Genomic DNA, 21,381 nt, shown 5'->3' with positions numbered 1-21,381 from the left:
TGCCTTTGATTAAAAATAATTAATAATGCGGCATGAAAGGCTCCAGCAGGTACGAAGGGCTGATGACTCAGGGGGCACAATGGAAAAGGCCAAGTGAGCGAAATGCAGAGCAGCTTTCCCCTCCTCTCCTGCGGCTGCTGGTGGGTGGAACGGGGACATGGCTGTGGCTCGCAGGCAAGCGCAATAACTCTGCCGAATATTGCAATCTATAGTTCACTGACCCCAAATGATTACTGCACTCCTCTCATGCGTTCAGTAATTTTCTGTCCTGATTCAGCGGGATTCAAGCAGGCAACCCAAAAGAAACAAAACTCTTTAGCCCTGCTTAGAAAAACGAATTAAAAGGTGAAATCACAGCCCCCTGCTTCCCCTCATAATTTTTTAATGTCATGTTGGAGAGTTGATTTTAAAACCTCTTTCAGATCTAGCCACAAGAGTAGCCGCCTCACTAATTCACTGTGAAATGGCCTCATCGTTAGAGAGGCAGTTTGAGACAACATTCAAAAAAACCTGCCAGTGGACAACTTCAGCGCACACTTGTGCCCCAGCTCAGAAATGTGCCAAGGGACAGGCTGAGCCCCTGAGATCAGCCCTGTGCTCCCACACCTTGCAGAAGCCCTAAAATCCCTGTTGTAGTCAAGCATTTAGTATGACATTAAGACAAAGATGTTTCTTCAAAATGAATAAACCCACAAAACAACCAAGAGCTCCAGGAATTTGCACAGGCAGAATTTTGCTGGTGAAGCAGGCAAAGTCGGAATTGTATTTTTCCTTTATTTCCATTTCAGGAGGAGAAGTGGGTGGGGTTTATGAGGGGCTGCCCCCAAGGAATCCCAAAACCTGGGGGATTTTTTTGTTGGTTTGGGTTTCCCCCCCCCCCATTTAAATTGCCCATGTTGCTTAAAAACAAGACAATGTGATCAAATATGTGTTCTGCAGACGTGCCTGCCCCCAGCCTTGGGAGTATTACGTCCCCTGCTCAAGAGGGGCTTGGGAATCTGTGACAACCCATCCTCATGCAAGATGCTCTGAATAGATTTGCTGTGGTAATTGGACCCATGCCCACATTTGAGCCTTGCTATTCAGATCACTTCAGCCAGACAGAATCACCATTCCTAGCCATTGCTCAGAAATTGGTGGCTCTTTGGTCCCCATAATCGTCCCTTGCCGTCATGGAGCAGGACAGCAGAGAAGAGCCAGGCTTCCTGGTGGAGCCCGGACTTGTTCAGTCCAGTGTGTAAGATACACCGAAATGCTAGAAACTCCTCGGTGTCTGGGCAGGGGACTTCTCAGCTGCTACTTTGTCCTTTAGGCTTGCTGGTCTTGCCACCTGTTCCAGTAGGATCCCATAGGTACAAGTCAGCTGGCCAGGCTACAAACACCACCATCCTCAAGCCAGCCCCCTAACTTAGCCCGAGGCCAGAAAGCGACAGTGAACAGACTCTTAATTGTTCAAATATTAACTGCATGAAGCAAATTTTTATATGAATATTTCATACAAGCAATTTTTAAGTAAATTGCTACTCTCCACTGAATCTGCTCTATCCTGAAGATGCCACCTGTGTTGGCCACTAGAAATTAGGAAAACAGCACTGGTCTTCCCAACACAAGGTGTACAGCTTACTTGCAGTTTAATATTATCTCCTGGTTTTACTGCAAGCAGCAGCATTCTCTGTTGTTGACACTGTAATCCAGATGAGTTTTAATTCTGTTCAGCTACACAAACATATGTACATGTTCCTCCAGTAGTCAGTAACAAAAGCAAAACAGACTCAACTTCTATAAGCATCAAACACAGCCTACATACTTGAGGTACATAAAAACGTTTGGCACAGCACAAAATTTATAGCAACCCCTTTAGTGCAAGATGCATCACAGCAAAATCTTGATTTGACTAAGTGTTTGATATTCTCATGCAGCCATTACTGCTAACAGGATTCATAAGTCACATTCCTTTAGCATATGTAACTTTAAAGGGGACCATTCACTTCGTATTTAAATCTTACTATAAATTTCCCCAGAGGAAAACCTGCAAAGGATGCAGTCATCCTTACCAGCCAAGGGAGACAAATGTCCAATTTACAATGATCTAAAAGATTTGGACTCAAGGATGAAAAGGAAATATTAAATTTTGTCACCATGTTTGCAAACTTTCTGTTACAATAAAGCTCCTGTCTCCAATGAGAATCTAGGTGCCATACTAATGCAAACACAGTAGCAGCATGGTAGCATACAGATGTGTCGTGGTTTAACCCCAGCCAGTAACTAAGCACCACGCAGCCGCTCGCTCACTTCCCCCCCACCCAGTGGGATGGGGGAGAGAATCGGGGAAAAAAGTAAAACTCGTGGGTTGAGATAAGAACAGTTTAATAGGACAGAAAGGAAGAAAATAATAATGATAATAATGACAATAATAATAACAAAAGAATTGGAATATACAGAACAAGTAATGCACAATGCAATTGCTCGCCACTCGCTGACAGATGCCCAGTTAGTTCCTGAGCAGCGAACCCCCCCAGGCCAACTCCCCCCAGTTTATATACTGGGCATGACGTCACATGGCCTGGAATACCCCTTTGGCCAGTTTGGGTCAGCTGCCCTGACTGTGTCCCCTCCCAACTTCTCGTGCCCCTCCAGCCTTCTCGCTGGCTGGGCATCGGAAGCTGAAGAATCCTTGACTTAGTCTAAACACTACTCGGCAACAACTGAAAACATCAGTGTGTTATCAACATTATTCTCATAGTGAACCCAAAACATAGCACTATACCGGCTACTAGAAAGAAAATTAACTCTATCCCAGCCAAACCAGGATAAGATGTATGACTGTGAGCAACGGAGTAAGTTTTAGATGATCCCCGGTGATTACTGGGATGTGGGAAGGGAGATAGCAGTGAATACCTAGGAGGAGGCTGACTCCTGTTTATAAGGGGAAAACAAGCAAATCCGTTTACCACTGCCAGTGATGCCCCATCCTGTGCTAAAAACTTAGGCACACTTTCAATACATGACATTTCTGTTTTCTTAGATGGCTGCATGAATAGTGCAATAGGAAATGATAAGACCACCATAACGGTTAGAGTTGAAGCAGCTGAGGTTACTGTTCCTCAGCTGACACCTAGGAGTTAAATTTTATCTGCTGCACAGCAAAGGAAAATCAATTCACCCAGACTGTCAAGGAAGAGTACAAAGAGCAGAAGGGGAGCGTCCACACAGCTAGCTACTGCATCTCAGCCGGGATGCAGGTACCACCTACGCTGGCCTGATCCCTTGGATGGCAAAGATCACCCCACAGGATGCCATTCCACATTCCCTGCAAGCTTAATTTTCAGCTACAGTTATCTCGACATCTGTCCTGTGAAGGCTTCTTTCCCCACAGCTAGAAGAGATTACTTTTAAGAAAGACAGAGACCTCCTGAGAAAGACCCATCAATTTCTGCTTCCCAGCAAAGCCTTTCACACTCCTAAGAGAAACTTCTAATGGAAAATGTTCCTCAAAACTGGGGAACATAATATTAATGTGTAGCAGCAAAAATAAAATTTGTTTCAGCAGTGGACTGTACCTTGAGACATTTTGCATTAGTTTTTAGATGAGAATATTGACAAAACCCAGCTTAACCCAAAGAGGGATTTAAAGATCTAATACTACCTCTGTTGTACTCACCAATTTAGGACTCAGTACAGCTCATACTTGCTGCTTACCAGCAGGACACCTTCAGATAATTTGATTCTGGCAATAACATAACACTTTTTCTAATCACGGCAGACTCCCCCACCAGATGTTGTGCTTTGGAAGCCCTCGCTGTGGTTTCTCACGCTGTGGTGCCTTTGTAAATGCTGCAGCTCATAGCTGCCACGTACAGCACCACATGATAAAAATTAAGACACTTTATGTGAAGCTTTGAATGCTTCTCTGAGGGGAAGCTGCCTTCTTATTTAGAGTGGCAGAGCCAGAACTGAATCTAATAAAGCTGTAGTGGAAGAGACATGGTGGAAAGGAAACTTGTTTCTTCCCACAAGGAGGTCCTTCCAGCCCACTGCCTGGAGGAACGAGAGACTAGTCCCCTAGAATTGCTCACATATTTTTGGAGATCCAGTGGCAATCACAAGCTGCAGTGTGTTAACACACAAAATAAACTGAGTAGTGCTGCAGAGGGCCAAAACAACTTTAAAGGCTTCTGACGAATGTATATTGTCACCTGCAGGTGATGTCTTCAGAGGAATGAGGTGTCACCGGAGCTGCTACTAGGCAGCTGCTGTCTGAACGGCTAGTAGGTGCCATTAACCAGCCAAGCACCCCCAAACACATTGCTTTGTTTCCCATGAAGATTTTGCCCCTGAAGAAGGAACTCTCCGTCACTGGCCCTCCTAAGCCTGCGTGGACATGAGTTCTCAGGAGGGGTCCATACCTAAGTGTCCTAGAACACATTCCCCTCTCTCTCCTGCCAGGACCATAATGAAAGGAAGGATCCAGAAGGCAAATCTTTCTGCTGAACTTGGCCCTAAGTCTCCTGGTTTGGGAAGCACTCAGTTGGGTGACAGGAGTCCTGTGCTCCATGTCCCTGCTCCCTGGATGAGTTCTTCACTTTTCCTAGCACCTGTTCTATTTAAACACAAACGTGCTGCAGAAGCTGCAACTGGACTCCCCCCGCATTCCTACTCCCAAATGGGTACCGCAGCCTCTCGCCTCCAATGCTGTAGTGTCTTAGTCCTCCATGCTATTGGAAGGAAAGAAATTCCACATATTCAAGTAATTTTTAGGAATTGCAAAGCTGATAAGTATCCAATGAAGGTTAATTTTGACCTTTTTATTTGAATAAAAGTTTAAATTTGTCATTGGAGTTTCATTTTTAAGCATGTGAATTAAACAGTGATAGAAAACTCATTTCGCTGACACTTTGTGTTAACAGGAACTAAACACTTCAACCAGTCAGCGACTAATATTCAAGACTATTTTCTCGATGACTGATTTACTTATCTGCAGTACAGTACGATTAAGAGAATAAGCTATGTTTCAGCCAAGGGAGTAGCAGTGAGACAACGACGGTGCTGAGGTAGCAGATGTGTGTCACAGGGAGATGCTCAACCTGCTCCTTGCAAGATCTGGGATCCCAGGTTCATGCTGCCTCCGTATCTGTGCAAGTTTTCAGCTCCTATTGATCACAGTCCAGTCTTCTCTGCATATCCTTCTCTGTCAGGCTGTCTCCTAATTTCTTGTCTGCTTCCCAACATGCTCCAGGCTCAGCCCAAGCACTGTGCTACAAGTGCTGTGAGACTGCAGCCTTCCCCTTCACGGGTCACCGTCTCAGTAAGTATAAACCAAACCTGAAGATGAATCTTTATGCAACAAGCATATCCAAAAGCTTGTTACACGAATTAGAGAAAGATACTGGAAATAAGAAAAATAAAAGAAGGAGTTAGATAGCTGGTTCCAAGCCCAGTTTGCAGTGGACCCACAGCCCACAGCCAAACAGCCAAAAACTCCCCCACCGGCACACACAGAGGGGAGGGGGGCCAATAATGCAGAAGAATGGAAGCTTGCAAGGGCAAAGACCTGCAGGAGGAAGAGAATTCTGAAGCCTGAGGTGCCCTTGCAGAACCGCTTCACCGCTCTGCAGACTGAAGAGGAAAGAACCGTCACACCAGGAGAGACGTTGGAGCTGAGTGAGGCAGCCCAATCTGCTCCCCGTATAACAACCAGCGCAAGTGAAAGAAGGCGATGGGCGACAGTGGTAGGCGACTCTCTTCTGAGAGGTACGGCAGCACCCATTTGCCGACCTGACGCGCTCTCGAGAGGCGCGCTGCTTACCAGGGGCTCGTAGCAGGGACGTCACCAAGAGACCACCAAGCATCGGACGGTCCACCGACTATTACCTGCTGCTGTTGTTTCACGTGGGCACCAGTGATACAGCCGGGAGCAGTCTGAGGAGTACCAAGAAGGGTTACAGAGCCCTGGGAGCGGTGATAAGGGACTCTGGAGCACTGGCAGTTTTTTCATCAGTCCCCCTGGTCAGAGCGAAGGGGTTTGAAAGGGCCAGGTGAATCGGGCGAATCAAGAAATGGTTACGGGACTGGTGCCACAGTCAGAGGTTCGGCTACTTAGACCATGGGACTTGCTTTGAGAAACCTGGTCTGCTGAGGGCTGATGGGGTCCATCTGTCAGAGAAGGGGAAGAGCATCTTCGGTCATGGGCTTGCCAAGCTGGTGAAGAGGGCTTTAAAGTAAAGTTGCCTGGGGAGGGGAACCTCAATGCATCCCACTCCTACCAGTTTGATGCCAGTGCCAGCAATAGATGCCCAGAGTCTGGAGAGGGACCACAGGTCAGCAGGAGAGCACCTGAAGAGTGGCACGGAAGAATTCCAGCCGCTCCAGCCAGTAAGGCAGCTTCTTTGGGGGCCCAACCTAAATGCCTCTATGTGAACACATGTAGCGTGGGGAATAAACAAGAGGAGTTAGAGACATGTGCAGTACCTACAGGGGGCCTACAGGAAAGCCAGAGAGGGACTTTTTACAAGGGCATGTAGTGATAGGACAAGGGGTAATGGCTTTAAACTGAAAGAGGGCAGATTTAGATTAGATGTAAGGAAGTTCTTCACTGTGAGGGTGGTGAGGCACTGAAACAGGTTGCCCAGAGAGGTTGTGGATGCCCCATCCCTGGCAGTGTTCAAGGCCAGGTTGGATGGGGCTTTGAGCAACCTGGTCTGGTGGAAGGTGTCCCTGCCCATGGCAGGGGGGGTTGGAACTAGATGATCTTTGAGGTCCCATCTAACCCAAACCATTCTATCATTCTATGAAAATCAAATCAAATCAAATCAAATCCACAAGAACACACAAGCAACAGTGTGAAATTTCTTTCCTTCTGATCTTGTCATCTTTCCACATTAAAAAGCCCAACTAGACCTCAACAAGAAGTTACATGGGCAAAATTAACCATACATTGTGCTGTAGCTGGATTTCTGTTTGCATTTATTACAGAGCACACAGCATGGCTGTGACTAAATGTCTTATGGAGAAAAGCAGTTCCTCTCCCTACTTCAAATGTTTAACAGCATCAATATAGTCAGATTTACGGCTTCTCCTGCATTGTCTCTATGTTTCTCTTTTACTTGGTGGGTTTCTTCAGACAGCAATAGAGAACTGAAAGAAAACTTGAACAGAACCAGACTGATCTGCAGTGCACTGCACCCCATTTCCTTAGATTTGACTCCATCTCCCCTCCCCAAACACTCCCCTGCATCCCCTGTGCTTTCCTTCTGCAGCATCCTTAGCCCCTCGCTTGGTCCTTTGTTTATGCTGCCACCTGAGTTATATGCTGTAACCATCAGCCATGGTGTCCTTTACGTACGATTAGACTATTACCGTTAGATACACTGAAATATGAGAGCAAGTGTTCAGCCTTGGGAAGACACAGGGGTCCTTTTAGATTATGCGGGGTGCCACATAGAGGCAGCGGCTTGCGAAAAGGGAACAAGTTGCAACAAAATGGACCTTGGTTTCTCTGAGCACCTGGAAAGCTGACTTTTCTTGCGAGCCAGGCGCTGGCTTAAGAAATGATTACTCAAAATGTCACTTGCAACGAAGCTAGATTCAGATTCTATATCACCAATTTTTCTTTCCTTTGAAGCTGAATGCAAAGCCCTGGACAATCACTGCTGCTTCATAGTAAGTTTAACTAATGTGCTAAAAAGCCACTACCGTCAAAAAGAAGGGCAGCAATATAAAATAGAGCCACTAACCTCCTGCCATTGAAGTTACTGGTCACATCTGCTTTTATTTCAGCATGAGCAGATTCAGGTTGAAAGTGTTTTTAGAATGAGAATCTTAGACGCCAGTCATAGGGTAAAATTAACACCTGCTGATTGATCAAGATTTTAGTGACTGCATTTCCTAAGAGTAATGACAGTGCAATAAAAAATAAAGTACACATCTCTGTTTTCCCATCTGTTCAGAATTCACTGCTGTGGTTTCTATCTCTGTTTTTTATTTAAATAGTCTTTGCCCTAGAGAAAATAGTTCCTTTGATGTTACAGTTGACCTTTTGGGTTTACTCTACGTAAAATTTTTCTCCTGAAGAAGGTTCCCATCTCTGCAAAAAAGGAGGGAAAAATAAACCCAACTCTTCTCCTTTGATCCTAGCTACATCTTACATTTAAATCAGTGCACAAACATAACCAGATTTGGGATCAGCATTTTAAGTTTTCCCAAAAAGCTTTCCTATAGTAAACCATGATTCTACAGGAATAAGCCACTCCTTTTGAAAACTTGTTTCTTACTTACTTACTTACTGGATTCCTGTAAGATTTTGGCTTAGCTAACTGTAAATTATCTTTTAACGAATCCAGCTTCTGAGTATTAGGGATGGTAGTGATACTTCTGGTAGGGAACGCGTGAGGAGGAAAATTCTCACATGGGTATTTAGGATCATACTGTATAAGCAATTACAGCATTCAATGTCTGCAGAAAATCAAGTGGCAAATCAGCAGTGAATATCAATTATACATCTGCTGCATTACAGAGGCAGATGGCACTTTAATTGTACATCTGAAACATTATGGACAATTTTCGCCACCCCAGCCTCATTGAAACAGTGGCTTTAGCACCTAAAAATATCAAGGCAGGGTTTGTGCACAATGACTCATCTAAGAATTCGTTTCAGTTTGAAAATAAATATTCCATGAGTAAACCAATAATAATCTCCAAGATTCATAGCTCATATGCAGCAACCGTGCTATCTTGATCTAGGTAAAAACTTTTATTGATGAAAAGCAATAGGGTGACTGTACAGGTCACACCACTCAGCTCAGAGTGTGAAATTGTCAAAGAGTTTGAAGATCAATGAGCTAAACTCTTTTGATTGCATCTGTAGAAATTGGAAATGTCATGGAGATAAGTAGAATAATATGGATTTACACTCTCCTCCCAGCTTGATCCTAAGAGAAGAAAGATCAAATCTTTCTCCCTTGGACAGGAATGATTTTCTGCAATGGGGGAAGTTTTATGGAACTTAAACAGACTCAACTATAGCTACTGACCATGGAGAAATCAATTGACACCAGCCTATGTATGAAAGAATGACTCTGGCTACTCAGAGACAGTTGTGTTAATGCACAAATACCAGAAGTGTCGCGAATGCTTACATAATTAAAAAATATTAAAAATTAAAACTGACTGCTCTCTTATTCAGAGATGACTATATATTATTCTGTTTGCATAGGCTTTGGCAATTAAGCCACCCCTGCTTTATTATACATGGACAATATTGCAGATTTCAAATAGGATTTTTTCCTTACTCCCATTATGTACAAAACTGCTGGGTTTTTCATTTGTCCGTGTGGTCATACAGTCTTAAAATGTCCAGTAACTCTCTGACATCAGTTTACATTTCCTCATGCAAGTGGATAGCACTCATTTCCTGCTCTTCTCCCCAAATATATTTGAGGCTAGGCATAACAGACACATTTTATTTGCAGGGTGAGCACAGATGCATTTTCTTGGGAGAAATGTAGAAAGTTAATGACTGAAACCTGTATTTGGAAGTGGTATCTCAGGTAAATCACTAAACGGAGACAAACCAAACAGGAACATTCAAAACAGGATCCACATCCAAGACACCGGGCACCTCTGGACTTTGCAGCTAAGGTTTAATTCCTACTGGTGAATCAAAGCTTTCAGAGAAATGTCACATGGATGATTCCTTATTTAGTTCTTCAAATCTAAATGGTGCATCCAAAAATGAGAAACTCCCTAAAATGACCTAAGCGCTACCTGACCAAAGAAGTCTAGTAGTAAAACTTTGATGAAAGAATGGGTCAAAATCTTCCCACAATACAAAACCATTTGTGTTGGAACCAATGTAAGCAGCACGTTAAGATTTTTTCTTCTTGTAAGGCAGTGGACAGCAGAGACAGCATCTGATATTAGATACAGAGGAGGAAGAGATCTCAAGAGGAGCAATTCATCAGTAGAGGACTCTGAACAAATAGGCCTTTGCTTATATACTACAGTGAGGACAGTGACAAAATGAGTTTCTATATTGATCAAGAGGGCAATACAGGTCTCTTCATATGGAATTATTTAACTCTTGACTCCAAAACAAAATTTTAAAGTGGGGGGAAAAAACACTGCTAGGAACTTCAGCAAGTTACAAAACCTCCCAATCATTTTTCTTGTGCAATCACTGTATCTTCTGCTCTCTGTAATTTTGTCTATTTAGAGCTGAAGTGCTTCCTCGCAACCTCATTAAAGCCAGAAGTCTCAGAATACTGATTCAAGGACTTTTGTCCACATGAAATACTCACACTATTTTAAACACATGATTAAACAGCATTCAACATAAAGCTGTATTTAACATAGTAAATGAGTGCTATTATTATTAATACCTTGTTAAAGGAAGGTACTAAAAAAAAAATGTTTTTCATTATTCTTTTGGTTTCATTAGCACTTCCTTTGTCTTTAACTAGAAAATAAGGAATTCTCAACCACACCAATCTGCCAGGGGAGGAAATACTATTAATCCTTCTTAGAATTGTAATTTTTTAATTTGAGTTTTCAGTAGAAATATCACCCCATTGCTCTGGGTACTCTGACCTACAGAGCAATTTGAGGGACAGCACAAAAGCAAATCTCCCTATGGCTCCTGCTTGATGTGGAAGTTAGAAGCCCCTCTGGAGGCAGTAAGATAACTAGAGCAAAGGCTGGTTTTCATGAGAAGGCTGATTTTGGTCCATCACCAAAATCTTGGAAACTCAATCCAAGCCTGAGATATCAGGACACAAGCACCACCGGTCCAAGATGTAGCAACAACCACCCCATTCGCTCCACAGCCACCTACCCAGCCTCCATGCCTTGCTGCTAAAGAAGCCAACACGAGGGATCGGTTGGGTTTTTGCTCAGTTGTTGTCCGGCCCCCTGGGATTGCCAGTAAGTATAGAACCTGTGCCAATCTTTTGGGAAGGCCAACATTTTTGGCCACATAAAGCTAGATTATCATGCTCTCAAACACTTCAATTAATTGGTCTCTGTTTTTAAGAAAGTAGGCAAACTCTAATCCCCTGAAAATCAATGTAAATGCAGAATAATTGAGAAGAGTCTTTGCTCCCAGATCTCTGAAATGAGACCAGAACAGGGAAAATGGGTTTTTGAAAAGCTCATGCCAACTTTTTTTCTGTTACAATAGCTTATATAACAGCACCAATAATGACCTTCACTAGACATTTCCTTGAGTACTAATGACCTGAGGTTAATGGCCCAAGGCATAGTTTTATGCAGACAACTATCACAGCCAGCAATTAATTACCAGGAAAGACAATGTGCTTTGACCACTGCAGCTCAATTAGCCTCATATTATTCAAAAATGAAAAACATTTCAATCTTATTTACTGTGAAGCTGTCCCAGAGTTTACTTCAGTATATTAGACTAAAAAAAGCTTGAACCTATATTAAGCCAAACATATGTTCTACAACACTCCTCCATTAACTTCACACAAATTATGGGGAGCCAAAGCCGAGTGTCTTGCAATATGAGGATCATCACAGCCTGCGCACAGATAGAAAAATATTGTGGAGCAAGGCTCTGTGTGAATTCTGCTTCTGCGCTAGCAAAACCTCCCTAAAAATAATTTTCAGCTCTCTGGTGGCTGTAAAAGTATTGAGAGAAGGGAGGACAGTGAAGGACACACTGCAGAGACCAACCCTTCATTGGCAAGAGGTGGGCAGTGTGTGTTGGGGTAAGGACAGGAAGGAGAAAGGATATTCTGTTTTCACCGAATTCCGTGGTGCCCCAGTATCTCTGTAACTAATTTACAAAGAATATCGGAGTTGATTATTTTTGCACCCAGCTTTATGCTCTCCCGGTTTACTTCCATTCATTACGTTTTATTATTTCAGCAAGGCTTTTGCAACATGCCCTGAAAACAAAGCACCTTGGGGTCAAGTCTCATCGTTCCTGGTCAGCTGTTGGTATTTCAGCACGATCATTAGCTTTTTGGAGACCTGAAAAGCTAAGGCCAGGCACTAGAACTAGTACTAGGAGGTGCTGGCTTTAATTTGGGGATTACCAGCTTTAATCCCATGAAGGATGTAAAAAGCCAGTAAGATTTTGTGTATAGATCCATTCCTCTAAATAGGTTTCTGGCATTCACTATGGCTTTTGTTTCCATGAAATACAGACAGACACTTCTGCGGGTCTCTCTATGTCTGGGAGGCTTCTCAAGAAAGATCTGGTACCGCACTGCCTTCCAGCAAGGCTTTGGAAATGCCACATGTTCTCAGGCATTGCTGCTGGACGAGTGTGTGCGAATAGGGCTCTCAGTAGGACTGCCTAATATGATATCACCCTTCAAAAAGGCAAGCAGGAGCCTCGTTTCATGTGCTTGGAGAGTTTCAGCTTCAGGTCAACCCAAGAATTCATTTAAACAAGAAAATTCGTTTCACTTGAAGGTGATGGTGGGTTCGGGTTAGTTTGATATTCAGTGCCATTAAAACCTGTTTGTGAAATGACTGATTTCAACTCACTTCTGCAAATTTCTGTGCTTGTTGATATTTAAGAGCAGAGAGAATTAAGACATCTGGGGGCAAAATGGATGCATCTGCCTGGAGGGGCACAGGGGAGATGTTTACCCGAGGTTTGCCAGTGATGGCAGGGGTGGAAACACCCGTTCCCCTGCAGCATTTACAGCGGCCATGGAGAGCTGGGGACAGCATGCCAGCTGGGGAGAGCCTAAAACTTCGTCCAGTCCCTCTGACTGATGCCACATCCAACTGGTGGCTTCTGTTTTCAGCGATCCACATGAAACGAAGCAGCCGTTGCTGTCTCTGGCAGACTCCATGAGTGCTCACCTGAGCATAACTGCTATAGGTGCCGAATCACAAAAATCTGCATTTTCATGGGATGTACCGAGGAAGGATCCACGTGGGACTTCTGTATGTCTCTGAGCCCTGATGTGCTAACCACATTAGCCTGTCAGGGGGCTGGATCATTGCCATGCTGAGAAATTACGAGTACAGTAATTATGGAAGTACGACATTCATAACCAGAAGGCAAAGAATTGAAAAATTGCAATCGCCCAACGTTACAAGTCTTTCCTATGTATTAGTAGCTATTCATAGCCTTGCACTTCAATTGTGGCAGTTACAGTATTTTTAACATTTTATTTTGGTTTAGGGATATCAGTCAAGTTTTCCAATGCATTTTATTTTTAAAAAGTCAGAGTGACATTATTCTTTTATATATTGTCAAAAGGAGTTGTCATATTTAGTGATCTTTTCAATCTGTTAACATGTTACTTTCCTTCTAATTGCAGAAAGGCTCCAATTAATCATAATGATCATTTACTCAAGTGTCCATTAATTCTCTTCTACAAATAGCGATACTCTATAGCACCATAAAAAAAAAAAAAATCAATGGCCATATCTCTGATGAGATAATTTTATCAACCATTCAGAATGAGCAGCTGGAATAAAAGGCGTAAGCCATATTCATAATAAAAAAAGATAATAAACCAGTAATCCCTCTTACTCCTGTTTTAAAGTGTAGCAATAAATGGGAGAATTCAGATGTGCAAACATTATGGTCTGCTTCTTCTACAGCACGTTCATGCAGAGGGACAAGGAAAAGAAAATTGATGGCATGCACTAGAGCAGAATCGAAGGGATAACGATTTTGTAGTCCTGCAGCTCGGATGGGTAAAAGGTGACATCCACCACAGGGAAGCCGAAAGTAATCCTGGGGAGTGTTTAATCTCATTCAGCTGAATTAAATCACCGTGTTTGAAGCCTTACTGCAAGTTTATGGAGGCATATAGTAAAGTTCAGATACAATTCAGTGCTACATGGAAACTTATCAACAAGAAATGGCTAAATTCCCGGTCTACGGCAGCAAGTAGCCAGAAAGCACCGAGCAGGAATTTGCTACTCTCATCCCATCCTCTAAAAAAGCAACAAGCACAGCTCAACTATTTGCTGCTTGTGAAGCCCATTAGTAAATTATTGCCTGGCTGGAGCAAGGAAGGAGCCATGGAGGAAGGGAGATTCTCGCCAGCATCACTCCTCCCCGGCGACCTCCGGGTGCCGCAGCGCATTATCGTCTCCTGCCCAGACCTTCTGGGAAGGCTGCGGATGAAGCCCACACACCTGCATGGTGGAAATATCTGCAAAAGGAGCATGGAGAGGGCTGCATAATCACCTCCCCTCGCCGCCGAAGTATCCCCACAGACCTCATTTTTGGGTATGAAGCTGAAGACGGCCAGATGTCAGTGCTGCAGCTGATTCCTGGGGGAAGGAATTATTCATTCCCAAGCAACGCTGCTTACACCCAGACCTGTGTATGGGTCATGCACTGCTGACACGTCACACTGCTTCAACATCAGATGAGAGCTGCATTAACCTCTATGCCGTGCAATGGCAAGGAATGAGTGGGTTTTGTTCTTGCGGAAGGACCGTGCCAAGCGTAGCTTGCCTTCCAGGTCAACGTGGTCTGTAGATGAGGTCGCAGCAAGGAGGTTTGAATGTTAAGGGCTTTTGCATACTGTCAACACAGAGATAATTTAAGCCTGAGATAAGAGAGGCAGAAAATGACCTCATCTTCCCACTGTAACCTTGCAGCTCCCAAAGGCTTTAATGTGATCCTCCAAGCTGAGCTGTGCTGCTGCAATCTGTCCAGAGGTTTGAGTGGGACAAAACATAGCTTTGGGGGGGGGGGGGGGTCAGTCCTAGGTCTAAATGGGGCTTAGAAGTTCTATATCTTTTTAGTTAGTCACCAAATTTGCCTTCACAAGGGCAGACTTCAGCCATAAAAACTTAGCAGTCAAACGTGTGAAATAATTTATGAAATACCCAGAATGTTGTCAAGTCCAACACATCAGAAGCCAAGCAAGCAGGGCATGGGCCCCATAGCATTTCATAAGGATACAGTTAAAGGCGATCCTACAGAGTTCAGTGCTACGTTTCAGAAGAATGATCAGATCAAGGAGATTCACGTTGTTTTGAGGACTCCAGGGTAGCTTTGCTTGAGGGATGGAAGGGTGATCCAGGAGAACCCTCTTTAAAAGGAGGACTGGAAACACAGCAGCAAACTGGGATTTTCAGTGGACATTGACACTCAGATGCCAATTATTCATGCTAAGGTTTAGAAACGGAGTGGTTTTCACATGTCTTCCTGTTGCAGGTGTCTGCCTTAGACATCCATTGCAGTGCCTTCAACTCAGCAGTACAAGGAAACACCAAGGCTGGCAGCCCTGATGGTGGGCTAGCCAGCCAATTTCTCACTCTCCATCCTGGGCATTGTGAACACCACGGCCTGAGTTAATGCTCCAAATTCCCCATTGGCAGCCTTTTTCCCCTTGAACTATAGAGATAATCGAGTCCCATGTAGTGAGGGTCACCTAGGATATCTCCCACACATCTCTATTCCAGCCTCGGTTTGAATGCAACTCCGGCACAAAATAATGAATTTTAGAGTGAAAGCATCACACAGTCCCCTGAAGTGAAAGATGCTCCTCCAAACACAAGCAGTTACCATTAATTTACAAGTGTACTCATTTTCTAAAAGTGGTAAATCATTATTTCTTCAAAGAAAACATCCATAAAACATCCATATATACAGACTGGAGAGAAAAAAGCTGGATTATAAATACAGAAAACACTTGAATTTGATGGAAGGGGTCAGAAGAGCTAGCTGGAGCTAGCTTTTCTGGAAACAGAAAACCATGCTCCTCTTCCCTACCATTTTGAGATCATTTTAGATTAATTGATATACACTGAGCTGTATACCTTTCTTATCTGAACCTCCATTGTCATTTAACACAGATTAATTAGTGTTAGTGTTATGACCTACAGTAGTTTAAAGGTCAAGTCCCTAAGATGTATTTTCATGAGATGCAGTAATGCTGTCTCAAGAGACATCAGGTATCATAACTTATTGTGCTGTTAAAATCTGTACAATCAATATGTCTGCAGCTTTAAAATTTTACAATATACTAATAAGATAGACATAAAATCCTACTGGTATTGCATTTACTCCCATCAGCATTAATGATCTTAACACAGCAGGTGTTATCATTCCTAACAAGACATGGTATTTGCTATTTCATGCTTAGATGCTCCCTCCTCTTGGTTCACAGAAGCTGAGGAAGCTCTGTTTTAATGACTTGATAATGCTACAGGCAGAGCCACTTTGGGCACAGTTCAGCCCAATTTCCTCTATGCTGAACCAGGCAACATCCCTCATCTGCTGTGGTCTCTGGAGCAAGGTAGAGGCAGGAGTCCTACAGACCGGGCACAAGCCAGGGTCATTTGTAATACAAGTCATTTACCAGAATGGACAAGTTGCAGTTATATTTGCAGATTGCAGGCTTTGTATGAAAGCAATACCTTTATGTTAGGAAAATATATGTTTAAGACTGAAATTCTCCTTCATTGAGCCTTTTCCCTGGCCTGGGAGAAAAAAAAGGGAAAAAAAAAAATCACTAAAACCAGGGAAAAAACCACACCTGAGTATTAAACTGGCTAGAAATAAGATCAAAATGAAAACAGATTCAGTTTAGATGAATTCATTGTATGGTCAATATTTTTTCACTAACTGAAGTAGGACCCGTCCACCTAAGGCTGCAGGTTTAATTAGATTCTCCAGTGTGCTAATGGTTGCATGAGCAATGTGCAACTCCCCACTGACCTGCCATCTGGGAGCTGTTTTAGGCCATGTCAACTCCATGTCCTGGGTAGCATTTACCAGGCACAGGTAAGTCATCATGAGCTGTCATCATGACTGACACCCAGAAATGCCACACAGTCCCATGTGCAGCTCTCTTTGCTGGGCCATACTGATGCTAGATACCTATGTCCTATAGACGGTCCTTCTATAGGAAGGAAACTTCACACCCTGGAGATGTCCATCTTTCTCAACTGACCAGAAAGGAGTTTGGAATGAGAAAACTCCTAATTTGGATCACTCAATTCAGTGCACCAAATTCCACAGAAATCAATTAGTGGCTCTGTACTCTGTACCTTGGTTTCTTTACCTGCAACACAAAGTGCTTTGAGGTACCCCATTGAGAAGGAAATATTTTCAGACTGAGAGTGATGCAGCACTTCCAAATGCTGCTGCTGATTAGATCTCTTAAAAAGTGGATGGTTGGATGCACATTCTGCATCCTATTGCAGGGGAAATGCAGTACCGAAATACTCCTTGTTGCTAAAAGAAAACTCTCTCAATGGAGAAAGCCCATCAAAGTATTAAAAGCTACCTCTGTGGACTTCCTGAAGACATCTGATCCTGTAATCTCCGGAGGGTGGCAGTTTTAGAAGAGATGCCATTATAGCTGCTCATTGTGGGATGAATTATGCAAGAATTTATTATTGATTCAAGGGGAGCCTGCTCAAGCATGCAATCAAAGCCAAGGCTTTGAGGGGCAGACGGGAAAGGACGAGGTTTTTCTAGTTAACTAAACTGATTCACAACCCAAGAAATATCTAAGGCAAAAGAAGCAGTTGGCAAAAAGTGGAGCATTTTACATACCAAATCACCTTCTCCACACCCATAACCAGCCTCTAGTACCAGACCATCCCGGAGCAGAGCCCAAAGAGTTACATGAGTCCTCTTGCAGCCCCGAAATACATCCCCACCACCGCCAACCCAACCATCCACAGGGTCAAAGGCAGGAACCTCTTTGGCTGTGGACCCCAACCCAATCCAGCCCATCCCCGGGGGGCTGGGAGACCACAACAGCCCTGCCCAGGGCTGTGCCCAAGGTGAGGAGACCCGAAGGGTCTAGGTTACAGGCCAGAGCTGTAGAAACATCCTACCCACCTCAAAGTGACAACTGGGGCAAGGCCATGTAGCCGCAGAAAGCCATGTTTTAAGGGCAAAAATTTGTGGGCAGCTTGGCACCATACCAGAGTTTGACAAGGTCTGTTCAAGGAGTACAGAGATCGAGGAAGGAGAGGTTTAACTTGAGAATTAAGAGGGTAGTGAAACTAAAAGCATGTACAGTCCACACAATGACACAGGGGTGACAGGCACCCATCAATTTATCTTTGAAAGAGAAATAGAAAGAGGCCATTTAAGAAGCCAGGAAGGCCAGAGGTAAGCAAGAGGAAATAAAATGAGCTTACACAGCAGGTCAGTCACTGGCAAATATAAAACAAACCATGCGGAGGCTTAATAGCATGTTTAGCATTTTGAGTAATGGACATAAAATTTGCTTTTCTCAACTTGACCTTTCTTAACAACCTTAGGCACTACAGGGTTATTATCCTGCAGCATTCCCTTTACTAAACTCATCATGTCTCTGAGTGCTAGGGACCATTTCCTAATACAATCAGAAGAGAGATCAGTAATAATAATTATATAAATATATATATAATACATATATATCTGTGCATTCACGCAGACACATGTGCGCACACACATGCTCCTTCCTTATAACAACTCTCCAGCGGAAATATTACAGTAACATTTAGGCAGAAAAACATCCAGCAAAGATCTTACACTAAAACCATCCTTGATGCTGCTGCATAGAAAATGGCAACAAGAGTAGGAGAGAGGAAAAAAAAAAAAATTTCAGTAAAACTAAACAACTCTCTAATACTCTCTAATACCCCACCAAAAGGGTTTATTTTAATTGCAGCAGGACAGTGGCATGTTTCTGGACTCAGCCACGTGTTTTGCTAAATAATCTTCTTTAAAATATTATAAATATGCAGAACTTTGAGAAGTAGGTCAGTGGCTCAACATGTTGTAGCAAATAGCTCAGATAAATACTAGTCATTACCCTGTAGTCTGCAGTCAGTGCAGGTCTGACACGCTCTGCAGCTAGTCGAATGGCAATTCACTGCCTTAGAGGACCATTCCCCAAATGATACAACATCTGAGTACCTGGTCACAGCTAACAACATGCCTCGCAACCGACAGAGAAATCAAGCTCTCATCATTTAAGTTGTCTCACAATCAGCAAGGGCAAAAGCAGGAGAAAGCAGAAGGATGTGAGAATTCAAGACACTGATACAATGAACAAAATGAAAAACTACAGAGCAGGATAAACCCTGAATGCAAGTGTCAGCTCTGCCGGCAAGGTGACTTCAAAATCCTGCTTTGAACACTGGTCCTGATGCATTAAAACCCATTGCGGGAGGACCATCTCCATGCGAGCACCGGACGAGCCCTTTGCAAAGTTCCCCGGGACCTGTAAAAGCCAAGCGGTGGCTCACGCAAAATCCTCCCGTGGATTTGGTGCCCTGAATCTGTGCGGTGTAACTCCCCTCACCCACCACCCCCCCCTTCCCAAAAGGATTTCAGCAAGCACTTACCATCAGCAAGCTCAGAGCAGATTCGGGAGCACGCTGCACAGCCATCTCCTCGCTTCCTACATAGAAATCCTCCCCACGACTCGGTCAGCCCTCGGCCCTCCGTCACGGGAAAGCATCCACAGAGCCCACAGCTAACTGCAGGGAGAGAAACCCCAAATCAGGGTCGGAGAGCATTTGCAAGAGGAGGAGAGGATGGATGAGGGGGTGGGGAGGAGAGGAGGGAAGGAAATAACCTTCTCAGCCAGGGAAATAAGCTTAAGCTAGGCCAAATTTTACACTAGAGAGAGGAGGAAAATGAAATGGAGAGCCTGCTGGAGAAACAAGATATCAGGAACTGCAGGATATTTAAAGCTCAGGCGCGTGCCGCCACAGCGAGCAGCAGCAACAGAGGACACGTATCAAACACCTACATGACAGGTTAGGTCCAAGCCCTCCTCCCCCTGCCTCAACATGCGGACTATAATTAATTGCTTTTAATTGCCCTCTCCTTCCTCCACCTAAATAAATGCCTAGGTAGCATAAAACTGCCATGCCTCTGACTCTGCATCTTCCTCCCTGCCCTGGCGACGATAGCGCAGAAACAATGTCAAATATCGCAACGTACCGCTTCCAACAGGGTCAAATTTCTTCTCTCCTCTTGCAAAGCCCTGCTTCGCCTGGTTTTGAAAGCAGACGCCTGCATAACACAGACATGAGCAACGAGTGAGAGGAGCCAGAGCCAGGAAGCACCCAGCGTTCACTCGAGAGCAAGAATTACCTTTATCATATTCGAGCCAGAGCCGGGTTACGCACTGACCCTTTTCACCTTACTCCCCCCCCCCCCCCAAGAAAGTCTCTTCCTCCTCCTCCTCCTCTTCTCCAAATGGACTCAGCTCCCCGTGGAGCTAACACACTTCCTAGAAACATGTAATTACACAGGCTGTTGTGTTAGCGCTCTGATCACGCTGCCTGTACCGCATGGAGACGGCAGCCAGGCAGCCCCCCCCTTCCCTCCCTTCATAAGGCAACGTGCTGCAATCCCCCACCGAGCTCCTGCGGTTGAGGGGGCCGGGGACGGCTAATTGTGGAAATGTGGCCGGTTAAGCCACAAAGACAAATTAGCCTTGAAAATAAGCCCCTTGTTTAAATGTTAGCTGTAAATGGAAGATGGCTTTCTGAAAGCCTTTAAAAATAAACAGAGCATCCTGGTAGGAAGGCCGGTACTCTCACACAGATGTGCCCTGCCAGACCTGTAGGACCCCTGGTTTGTAGGGCTCAAAAACCTCCTCGGCTTCAGTGTATCAACTCTCGCATATCCCCTCTGAACAAGCAGAATTTTGGCTTCATTTCCTGAAATGTTAGGCTTCATGTAATGACAATGTCTGTTCATCTTCCAACTCCCACCTGCACATTCCCACCCCACGCCCATGATTTTGGAACCCAGTTAAAAGTTTCAGACAAATTCAACCAGAGTTGAATTTTCTGACATGTGTCATTCCTGCAACTTTTATAGAAATTGGCACCAGGATAGAAAAGAAGATCAAATCACTGTCTCCATGAAGGCGGGCAGCAGTAATCCAGCCCTTGTACTCTGCAAGCTACATCTGGCAGGTCAGCTGTGGCGTGTGCCACACTGGAGTACTTATTTGCCCAACCTCTCGTTGCTCACCTATCACCATTTCTTAGCAAAGGGGACACAGGACATGGGAGATTGCAGACATTGCCCTAGGAAGGTCCTTCAGGACATCTGTGGCAGACCCATACCTCCCAGCATACTGCTCTTGAGCCAGGGGACCACCCTTCTTGTAATGCATGTATAGCATGTGGCATATAGAGAAGCTTGGGTTTTTTCACGTAAATACATAGACCAGTGAAATCCCCACCACCACCACAAGCTGTAGCACCAAGCCTGGGTTTTGCATAGTGATGGCAGGGGCTTCCTTCCCTCAGCACGTTCTCCACCAAGAGGTGTGGGAGGAGGAAGCCACTTGTACACAGAGGGGACACCTCTCAAGAGAAAGTGTAGACTCACTCATGAGCACGCAGGGAGGCATTTTCTCGGGTCGCCCCTTCTTGGTTTTGAGTTACAGACATCGACACTCA

General features: G+C 44.3%; 1 protein-coding gene across 1 annotated transcript in view; it reads right to left on the bottom strand.

Moving 5' to 3' along the window:
• Window positions 1-20,184, bottom strand: part of FRMD4A (FERM domain containing 4A) — a 385,672-nt gene extending 365,488 nt beyond the window's left edge. Inside the window, exons 1-3 of the mRNA XM_052790915.1 lie at window positions 20,057-20,184; window positions 19,904-19,975; window positions 19,300-19,434 (exon numbers count right to left, since the gene is read on the bottom strand). Of these exons, the coding sequence (XP_052646875.1) occupies window positions 19,300-19,344 (45 nt within the window). The 5' untranslated portion in view covers window positions 19,345-19,434; window positions 19,904-19,975; window positions 20,057-20,184. The remainder of the gene's footprint in view (window positions 1-19,299; window positions 19,435-19,903; window positions 19,976-20,056) is intronic.
• Window positions 20,185-21,381: the final 1,197 nt, after the last annotated feature.

Source organism: Harpia harpyja, chromosome 6, assembly GCF_026419915.1.
Source record: "Harpia harpyja isolate bHarHar1 chromosome 6, bHarHar1 primary haplotype, whole genome shotgun sequence".
In the NCBI taxonomy this organism is placed as follows: domain Eukaryota; kingdom Metazoa; phylum Chordata; class Aves; order Accipitriformes; family Accipitridae; genus Harpia; species Harpia harpyja.
This window is presented reverse-complemented; position numbering and strand designations above follow the sequence as displayed.